Below are 11382 nucleotides of genomic sequence, written 5' to 3' on the forward strand. Positions count from 1 at the left end.
CGCCCGGGCACGACCGCCGCCGCCCCCGCCACCTACCGTCCTCCTTGTCCAGCACCATTGTCCCGGGGATCGAGGGCAGCAGCTGCCTCCTCCGCTGCCGCTCCGTGTCTCCCCCCACTCCGCAGCCGCCGCCGCCGCTCCTCGGCTCCGGGGGAGGGGAAGGGGAAGGAGCACCGGAGTGTTTGCAAAGCGCTGCCGAGCGAAAAAGGCACCCGGATCGTCCTCCCGCTCGCTCTTTTCCTCTCCCCCCCCCCCCCCGGCCCCAGCCAGCTACAGTTGCACGACTTTTAACCTAGATTGCGCGGAGCTAGAATTACATTCGGCACCATAAAGCTTGCCTAGTACCAACGCGGTCGTCCCCCCCGCCCCGCAACTCAAACGCCAGTTTGGAGATGAGAAAAAAATGGGGGGGGGAGAAAAAAAAAAAAAAAGAAGGTTAAGGGAGACAAAATAAGAACCCCCCGGGCTGGCTCCCCGGCACTCTGTCCTTCCTCAGCCTGTACCGCCAAAAATAATAATACTAATAACAGTAATAATAATAATAAAAAAATAAAACGTCCTAATATAATTGCAATAGGATAGCTCGCAATCCCCCCTCTCGCTGTTGCTACTGCAGAGCTTTCCAGGTTTCTAAAGTGCTTTTCTCTTGATTTCACTCTAAATCTAAAATTATATTCAAAGGCAGGGGGGTGCTGGGGGGAGGAAAGATGTGAACCTATCACTGAAAGCAAAAGCACTTGCTGCCTGCCTCTCTCGCTCTCTCAATTTATGTGCTTTGCACTCTCTCCTGCTGCTGAATAAATGCACACATTTCCCAGGGACCCTCAGATTCCCCTGTTAATTAAATCAATTCATTATGCTCAGATCTGATTAGCAGCCCCTTCCCCCCCTCTTTGAATCAATTATTCAATACACAAACATAATTGCCTGTGCCAGAGGTGTCTAAGTATTAGCTTATTTAACTCCAAGGACACTAATTACCCCTAGGGCAAGGGAACTTTTCTCATTAATTCTGACAAAACACAAAAGCACAGTTAAAGTGTGTGTGTATATACGTGTGTGAGAGAGAAAATGGGGGAGTGTATAGGCAAGGAAAGGAGGCATTGCTCCAACACACGTGTTACTGTATAAATAAGACCAATTTTCTTTCTACCTATGGCATTAGATTATCCCCCACATCTCCCCCCTACTAAACTTTTTTTTTTCTTAATAAGGAGCAGATCTGCATTGCAATGAATGTAGGTGGCAATGGTGGATTGAGAAGTGTTTGCAACTACATACAAAAAAGATGTAAAGGGCTGATGGGGGAGCAAACTAGAATTTGCAAATAGTTTTGTTTATCAAAGCAGAAAACTGGGCAGCTGACAATTTTCTGTATTTTAAAAAGGTGTGAAGGAAACGGCCTCATGAAAGCAGCAGATAAGATGACATAATATAGTATGTAACAGTAACAGTTCTGAATTGTTTTCAATCTGAATTAATATCAGTGCCCACTATTTAATGTACTTGCTTCTTACATTTATCATAATGGGCTTCATTTCCATTAGTTGAAACTGGAACAACAACAAAAAAAGAGAATCTGGACAGGTCTAATACACACTGAAATCAACCATTATTGTACTCAGTTTCCAACAGGACTTGTGGTTTCCAAGTTACCCAGATTTTACTTCCAGGTGAAGCACCCTTAAAACGTAGTAATTGATTTTCCTAAATTAGGTTTTTCTTTCTAGAGACATTTATTGTTAGTGTCCTCAATGTGCACAGAAGTATTGAAGATTTTCTTTTTCTTTCCCCAGGCGATGCATGAGCCGATCCATTAATCCATTTGGCTTTATATATCAGGAAACTAATATTAGCTTTGCTCACATACTAGCTTTTATTTAGGCTTCCCTTTCTCCAGTGTCTGGCCTTTTTGTAGTTTTATTCAGGCTAGTTCCTCTTGAGGGGACACAGACAATTTTTGGTAGACTGGGGGGGGAAACATGCCAAATGCTCATCGCCTAGGATTTTCCCTTCTCTCCAGTTCTACATCGTCAAATTCACCCATGGTCAGGACAACCATGATTAAACTGGCTCATTTGGCAACTCTACCCATTATCTTTAAAGCACACCTTGTACATATAACTTAAAGCCAAGGCAAAAAAAAACCAACAAAAAATCCAGTAAGTTTGTTGCCAAGCAAGCTTAACTGAAGTACACTCATTGCTTGCAAGTATAAATATGACTTGGAACATAACGTTGTGTTCCATTAGTGCAGTTTGGTTTTTTTTTTTAGGAGTGTAAGGATAAAAATGCCTTCAGCTTTGTAACGCAACAAACCCTGTTAATTTTCTGTCCTTTAATTTCATGTGGTATATACTGTACCCACAGGAACTTGACCTGTCTAACTCAATGAATTTTTTTTTGAACACAAAGATCAAGAAAGACCAGAGCTGGAAGAAAAAAAATTCACATCAAAATACTTCAGAAATGTTAAATTTTAAGGGCCTAATTGTTCCCCCACTGTAGCCAAAGGAAACTTTGTGTCTCAATGGCAGTAGGTGCAGGGCCCAGCATGCAGCCTTATTGTGAATTTGTTAGGGAGGTGGGTAGACTTTTGTCTAAGGATGCTTTTAGGAAAATGTAGATGTTTGGTTACCATAAGCTCAAGGTCACTATGGAGAATGCAAAGGGTGATGCGGTGAGAAACTGAGGAAAGGGGCTAAACTGTGAAATGAATATTGATTTTGGTATCATCTCTCTGGCTGCGATGCTGAATTCAGAAAGACTGTGGTCACTAGGGAGAAGAGAGAGAAGAGGAAGCAAGAGGCAAAAGACAAATCCAAGTGTGTGGGGGAGCTCACACCATTACAGCCAGACACAAAACATTGAATAATTCCCCATACAAACATTTTACCATTTAAAATCATGGTGTAATATAATTGTAGGGATTTATGTGGACTTTACATGTTCACCTTTTATCTGACAAAAAAAAAAATGAACTTCAATGTAAAGTCTTGAGATAAGTAATTTTTATGGTGCAGTGGAGCATTATTTTGGTTGTTTTTTCCAGTTGTGCGTGTTCAATATCGGTTCAGAAAATAAAGTGTTTTCAGGTTTGAATAAATATTCAAAGGCCAGGCTGGCAATCTCACAAGGATAGACTTTGTTGAGAGTTTTTCCCATATTATTATTATTTGTATTACAGAAACACCTAGCAGCCTCATTCTACCAAATGCTATAGAAACACATTAGAGAGTTCCTACCCAGAGAATTTACATTCTAGTAGACAGCATAGACAAAGGGCAGGAAGGGAAAGCACACCAGGTAGCATGCCAGGTTAAATGACGTGCTCCAGGGCATGCAGTACAGTCAGTAGCAGAACAAGGAATTGGACTCATGTCTTGCAACTCCCATTCCAGCACTGCTTAACTACAAAACCATACCACCTCCTTGTCTGGTCAGAATTAGTAAATCTAGTTGCTAAAATGCTCATCACTGCCAGCTTGTTATTTAACAGTATTAAAATAAATACTGCACTGGCATCTCCAGGGCCCCACAAGGGGTTAAAACAGAAAATATATACTGCAGAACAAAAGTTAAATAATAAGGGGCAGCCCCCATACAAAAAAACTACAATTTATGTAGCAATGCAATTCAGAATGAGGCAGAGGTCTAGAGGGAGGCAATGTTTTACACCAGGCCAAGAGCTGTCAACCGGGGGTACGCGTAACCCCAGGGGTACTTGATAAGGCCGGAGGGGGAATGAACAGGTGAGCAGGGATGAAGCATCGCCTGCAGAGCAGCATGGGATGCTGCATGGCATCACCCACCTGGCTGGATGCGGGGGGCAGGGGAAGCTCGCCCACGGCAGCTGCTCCTGCTTCACGTTCAGCCACATGCCACCGCCACCCCCCCACTCCGCATTCAGCCACCAGGGGTACACTGATCCAAAAAGGTTGACAACCTCTGGTTTACATTATTAAAGAGCATAATGCATGCACGGAAGGTGGCACACTTAGCATTGCCCATCTTAGTTTCAGGGTTTACTGATACTGAGTTTGACTTTGTAACATCACTAATGTTGCTTCAGCAGGGTATTTGGTATTTATTTTTCTAGATTTTTCCCTTGGCAGGGGGGGAAGGAAGAAGATCCATCATTTTAATAGTAAGTGATCCTACTGCAAGAGCTATCAGACCTACTGCATGGACCTCTACCATTTCTAATGCATCACTGCTAAGTGAAAGAGACTTGTATTTGCCGTATTTTATACCTCGCTTTCTCAGAAATAAACTGGAAAAGCCTTCCTAGTGCTACGTCCATAAAATGGGGTATACAGATGAAGCTTTGATTTATAATGGGCTGTGGCATGTGCAACATCTTCATCACTAGTCAATGTGAGAGATATTCCTAATTCAGGGCACCTTTCCCTAGGTCAAAGCATAGATGAGGAAAAGCAAGAGGAAATACTATGTCTAAGGCTTGTCAGGAGGTTTATTAGGGTTTGTTAGCACACACAGTACAGATGAGAAGTTCAGGAAAGCAACAAAGGAGTTTCTAAGAAGTTCTACAGCACCGGCACAGAGACATATTCTCAGAGATGTAATTCTGGGTGTAGTTTCATGGATTCAACAAAAAGGACCTCTCTGAGCCCACAGACATTTTCCTTGCTGCATTTCTCATTTCTGCTGCCATTCACAGAGGCTACAAAAGAAGTTTTTAAAATGGTCAGGAAGTTTTTTAATCAGGGTAACTTTTTTCAAAAACTCATCTCCTTGAAAACAGTTGACTCAGCCTTGATCAAAAAAAGCTGTAGGAGAAACCATGAAGCTGTAAAGATTCAACCCACCTTGTTAAAGTTGTAAAAATTGGAAAATGTTAAGCAACCATGGGAAGGGGCTTTCTACTCCTCCTATTAATTAAGTTGCTTGTTTTTTTTGTGGAGGGTGGGAAGTCCAATTTTTCGTAAATAAAAACCTTGTGCTAAGACTGCAAGCACTTTTGGGGCTCTCAAGGCCAGAAGGGTCCATCTACATGGATCCATTTGCAGAAGCGGAGTCCTCTTACCCTCCCGTACTTCTTTTAATATTTCAGAAAAGGAGACATTTATATAGTTGTGTTTGAACTGCACTTTCTAAGTACTAAGCCTCAAACCTGCACATAAATTTTGCACACGCAGTCCCGCTGATTTACTTGTACATAAGGATCTGATCCTTGATTAGTATATGACTTTACAAACAGCAGTACAGACATGTTATCCATGAGGATAAAAATCCACTTCACTCAGATTACAGCACATACAGACAACAGCAAATTAAAAAGGCGCTAACTTGGACTGTACCGATTTTTGATTGAATGTTTTTGTGCTAGAAATGCTGACAGGTTGAAAGCAATGCATTTCATGGAAGACTGTCCATCTTGATGAAATTTTATTTAGCAAAAAAACCCCAGAATGGAGCATTCTGATGAGGTCAAAGACCTTTTTGGAACAGAACCTTTCAGCTTTCCATTTCAAAACAAACTTTGTTCTGTTTATTTTATTTTATTTTTAACAAACGTTTTAGAATTGGAACAAGACAATTAGATTACCCCTCAATAATTATCCCTCTTCCCTGGAAATTCATTTCATGAGAAATTTTAGAAGTGTTGCAGCAGAATTCACCACCAAATGGAATACCAAGTTCTGCCCACTAAATTAGCTGCAAGAAAAATTCCCTTCACAAGTGTCCACTTCAGAGTTTCTTGACTATTCCTCATTAATATCCAATTAGATTGACCACAACTCTTATCTGTTATTGCAACTCTGTTATCCTGTAAAAAAAACAAAAAAACTTTTTTATACCGCTCTCATTAATTTTTAAAATGTGTATCAACTACAGCCTCAATTTAGTACAGCACTTAGCCACCTGCTTAAGTGCTATGGACTTCAATAAGACCCAAGCACCTGTTTAAATAGTCTACTGAATGTGAAAGCCTGTTTATATTGTAGAAACAATCAAACTGTTTAGCCTTACAAGGTGTGCTTGAAATAAGTCATGTAAATATTTTTGTTGACTGTGGGTTATTTTTAGATTAAAATAATATTTGTGTTGAAAATAGCATATACCTTTTGATACCGAGAAAAGGAGGTAGTGAAAGATAACTTCATAAAAGAACAGCCTCCAGAGACTGTGAGATCCCTACTACTGTAACAGAAGGTGGGCATTTTACTCATTAGGCTATGCAATCTAAAGGTAACTTTCTAGGGGATTAAAAGGTGCAGGTACTGCAGATATTAACTTAGTTACAGGACAGCTTTGGTGCTGTTCTCTGAATGGCACCAAATGTTATGTTAAAAGGAAAACAAACATAAAAAACAGTAAGAGCTAGGAATTCAGTTTGCTGCCTTTTTCATAACAAGTTCCATGCAATTTATCATGGATTTGCTTCCCATTCACGTATGCAGCATCCCAGTCGGAGTGGAATCCACCTATAGATCTCCTTTCCCTCAAAACCCTCTTGTAGTCAGCTATCCTATTTGCTTCTTACCTGGCTGGTAAACTAGTTATTTTGACTGTTACTGGAACAAACATAGGTTGTGCCCAGTCCAGTGAAATTACAGTCCATTTACCAGATACATTATTCATTTTCAGTAGTCCAAGCTCCCTGAATAAATCCACCCTTAGGGGCTGCTTGTTTGTGGTTTTTTTTTAAACATGTAAGGAAAAAGGAAGTGAGCGTAGTAGGCTCTAACTCAAGCAATCAACAGATATGAGTTTGCCCCATCCCTCTGCATCATGAGGTTTTGGAGTTATTTTTAAAATTTACCTTTTGATTGTTTTAAGCTTTTACTGTTCACTATTTACCACATTTCCCCCTCTGCAATCTGATGCTGGTTAAGAACAGAATGCCATAATGGCTTTTGCCATCAAGTGAGCCGTTTCTAATCTGGCTGGGGTTGCTACCATGATTCCCAAGCTAAGTGTATAGGAATTCATAAATAATGATGTTCCATCAAAAATTAGCCAGAAGACACTCCTTTTTCAGTCGACTTTAGAGAAATGATTTGGGGAGAGAGATGAGAGAGTCAAAACACCCAAGATCAGGTATATGTCAGGTTGATAGAGTTTACTTCAAGTGGACCACTTCCTCTTCTCCAGGTTTATTTTCCAAAGCAAATATTTAAAGAAGTGGCACAGAGTTCTCCAATTACCCAAAATTTAAATACAGAAAGGTCTTAACATTTTCCATTACAAATTGAGCTCTGTTGTTGGTGTATTCTCATATTGCCACCTATATTGAGTGGGCCTGATGTTACTTGGCCTTTCTTTACCAGCTAATACTCCAAGCTTCACTAGTTACCCTAATGGTTTCTTGGCATGTTGTCCTTACTCTATAATTTCACTTTTTGGGACTCATGTAGATGGTGGTGGGAAAATAAACCCAAATAAACCACTTCTGCTCCCACTGGCATCAACACAATCACCTCAGCTGCATTAGAGGAAACCATGGTATTGTGATAATTATCTTGCTGTTCTAGTTACACATGGATCTTAAGGGCTTCTTGTTGACTCCACTGTTCAGATCATGGCTCATCTCATTGTACACGATATCAAGTAGAGAGTGGAAAAATCACAGTCCTGTGTTGAACAAGAATGTGAGATTGCTGGATAAATGAGCCAGAGCCACCAAAATCACGCTTCAGACTCAGAGAGGGAATACATTATTGTTGTTTATTATTTATACTGCAGTAGTACATGGGAGCCCTTGTCATAGACATAGCATACAAACTCAAAACAAAGACAGTGTCTACCCAAGGACAGAATCTTTTTCTTCCCCTTCCTGATGCCAGGAGGAGAAATTTTGCCATGGGTGTAGAAAAAAAGAAAAAAAAACAACCAATCAAGCCCAAGTGCAACAACCCTATTGTCATGGTGAAACATCTTTGAGACCTCATGATGCAGCCACTATTATACAATGACAACAGATTATGCAGCAAATACTATGTGGTTCCCTTCATCACTGTTGATGTAGATGCATCTCTCTCTCAAGTCTTCAAAACCATGTTCTAAAAACTAAGAAGTGGAATTCTGCTGGTCTGTGTCTACTAGCATAACAGCGTGTAAGTGCACAGAATAGATACATCCCAAATGCTGAATACAGGACAAGAAGAGCAACTCATGCTATTTACTCTATCATTGGTAGTGACGGGCTAGAGCACTGGACCTTATTTTGCATGGCTTTTTATGGTGTAATGGTATCTGAATGTAATGGTAATTTTTTTTGATCCACTAGCCTGTGTGGGAGAGGGGAAATGCATCCCTTGGAAAGTGACAAGGTGTAAACATTTTTACCCCCTCTGTAAAATATACCAGATTTCCCCCCACATCCAGAAATGGGGAGATGCTCACTGCAGAGAAAAATTAATGAAGACCTTCTGATGAAAACAGGCAGGTGGAGGCTTTAGTGAAGGCATACATTATGGTGCATGTCTTGCCAGCGTTTCTTAATGAATAATATGTGTACTCAGATGAGAATAATATTGATTGAGGTCTGCGGGGAACGGTCTCTAGGAAAGATTTTTATTCTGGGAACAGAGCCCTTTTTTGGAAGATTTTGATCTCTTCCTCCTGCAACCTGTCTCCTCCCCTCTCTTTGTATTTCCCAAATCTACTGCCAGCCAAAAAATGAAAAGCCTGCCCTGCATCTAATGTATCTATCAGATCCAGAAAGGAATTCATATACCAGTACTAAGAGTGGCTGCACCATTCTCCATAGCTGGTAGAGGGCACAGCAGTGTATAATTAGGACTGGATTACTGCATTCAGAACTGGAGCAGAGAGCAGATGTCATGCATTAATATCGGCATTTGATTCCACACAGTTTCCCTATCATGTTTGTAAAACCAGCTTCCCATCCTTTCATGGATCTATCTTTACATTCACCTTCTCAGGTTTTTGTAATACAAGCAGAAAAGGATCAGTAGTAACATAAAAGCACATATAGGGGGAAAAAGGTCTTGATACTCTTTATGATTTCGTGCAGATACAGTCCATTTCATTCTTGATTTCAGGGGTGTTAAAGATGAATTTGGCCCATATGTTCCACCAGGCAGTGGTTCTAATAGAAGAGTTGCAACATTAGTGTTATAGCAAGTATGTGTGTTAAGATAAGCACCAACACACCCACCCACCAAGGAATAATTCATCATTTCAAGTACAGGGTATCAGTTGTTATCCATAGCAGATATCGGGGTGCATATGCTCTCCACTACATACTTACCAATTCTCCCAAACTTCACCTCCTTCTCACCATATAAAAAAGACGTCAAGTCTAGTGCCATCTAAGTTCCATAGAAAGAAACAAATACCTGACTGGCATGGTTTAAAAATATGTAGTTAGCCATATTCACCTGAAGTTAGAAGGCATGACAGTGTGGCGTATTATAGCACAACTCATTCAGAGCTTTCTAGCTTCTGACAAAACAGGCTGTGGCCTATGAAAGCTCAGGCCCCTCTGAAGGAGTCTACATGATGCCATGCTGCCCTGCCTTCTGAGTTGACTTAGTCAGAAACGACCCTGTCTTGAGCAGGAGGTTGGACTAGATCAGCAGTCAGCAACCTTTTAAAGCTGTGAGTCAGACTGACCCAGTTCACATCTAGGTGAGCGGGCAGATCCTTGGACCCAGCTGCTACTGCACTGCTGCTTTTCCCTATGGTGTCATAGGGAGAAAAACTGCTGCTGAATGCCACCAAAGCCTCACATTCGTATGCTAGATCCAAATGGCTCTGCAGGCTGGATCTGGTCTACAGGCCATAGTTTACCAGCCCCTGGACTAGATGATCTACTGATCATCCTGCCTCACTTCATAAGTCTGTGGTTCTGTATAACCTTACAAAGGGCTTATATTAAGAGTTTCGTGCCATAGTACATTCTCACTCTAAGATCACAGCAACCAAAGCAGAAAAGAGCAGATGTGCTTCATCAACCTCAGACTGCCCCTACCAACTGAATCCAATCCTAAGATAAAGTTAGACAGTCCCATTCTGATGTGCTGCCAACCAGAGGGAAGCTGCAGCTCAGAGAACTAGGTGGTTCTATGCTACCTTTGCAGCCCATTGGAGGTAGATATGAACCTTACCTTATGATGCTTTTAGTATCTAAAAGGTTCTTGCTGAATAATAATGGGATAACTGTAACAAAGTCCCAGGCATGCCCTTCCTACTCCTGACCTAGTTCATAAAGGGTACAGTATTTTATTGGCCCTACAGTATGCAGGGAAATGCACTAAACCCAGCAAGAAATCCAGATGGCCAGCTCTGTAACCCTTCAAACACTAGCTGGTGTATATAAAGGACAGCACACAACCTAGTACTTTTATCACAGCTTTAGGTCAATGGACATCCAAAGACTAACCACAGTCCCACTGCTGTAGAGGCCTTTTTGACATAGAAACTTGTTATACTCTTCAGAGGGTGCATCTACATGTGCCCTGGACTGTGCATTTGGTCCTGCGGAGTCCAAGCAGTGCACAGTTATTTTTAGATGCTATGTCACCATAGTGACAAGCTATGGCAATGTAGCATCTCATGTGCCCAGACAGTCCATACCAATACTTGTTGATAGGGAAAATACCTGGTGAGATTCATGGCTTATCTTTCCTTTACTGCCCACCCAGGTCACTTTAACTCTAGTATCTAATCTGAATTGTGGGGAATCAAGCAAGTTCATCCTGCTGTAGACATAGAGGAAGTCTTAATGGTCTCCCTTTCCTGTAGAATGTTCCCTGCGCAAAAACATACTATGAATAGCATTTTCTATGGCGCCATCCATTGGAAATGGCTCACTCTATCCCTTGACACTCAGAATATAGAAACTTAGCTAAGGAACACAAACTTAATAGACCAATAAATCTATAACTGTGTCCCCCATGCTAGATGTAATTTTAGTTTGTTGGATACAAAGAAAGGTAAGTAGCAGCTCAGGTAACACTGAACCAGCATGTCTGCCACTTTTCTTTATAACATGGAGTCCACTATAAATAGGTTCTAATAGTAAGGATTTTTAAGATGCTATTTCAAAGTTGATATTATGGCAAACAATGGGATTTCCTTCCCTAATCACTAACAGAAACATTGACTGAATGAGACAGTAATCAGGACATGCCATTACATAGTCATATTCTTTTGATCTGTCAACAAATCGCAAAGGCACGTCCACACAAACCCTAAGACAAGAATACAACCTTGAGTAAAGTGCTGGTGCCTGCCACAGCTTTTCATAGACATTAGGGCTGGAAGGGACCTCGGGAGATCGAGTCCAGCCCCCTGCCCAAAGGGCAGGAAGTCAGCTGGGGTCACAGGATCCCAGCAAGATAAGCATCCAATTTACTCTTGAAGGTGTTCAATGTAGGTGCTTGAACC

The 11382-nt window shown here is 41.3% G+C and overlaps 1 protein-coding gene across 2 annotated transcripts in view; it reads right to left on the minus strand.

Annotated features, from left to right (window-relative positions):
* Positions 1-261, minus strand: part of LMO1 (LIM domain only 1) — an 84072-nt gene extending 83811 nt beyond the window's left edge. Inside the window, exon 1 of one of the 2 annotated variants that reach the window (XM_019551967.1) lies at positions 37-261. Coding sequence is in view for 1 of the 2 variants with exons in the window: in XM_019551965.1 (XP_019407510.1) it covers positions 37-58 (22 nt within the window). In the remaining variant the exon portion in view is untranslated. The remainder of the gene's footprint in view (positions 1-36) is intronic. The other variant, XM_019551965.1, reaches the window with a different exon arrangement.
* Positions 262-11382: the final 11121 nt, after the last annotated feature.

This window comes from Crocodylus porosus, unplaced genomic scaffold (assembly GCF_001723895.1).
Source record: "Crocodylus porosus isolate Cpor-Errol unplaced genomic scaffold, CroPor_comp1, whole genome shotgun sequence".
Taxonomy (NCBI): domain Eukaryota; kingdom Metazoa; phylum Chordata; order Crocodylia; family Crocodylidae; genus Crocodylus; species Crocodylus porosus.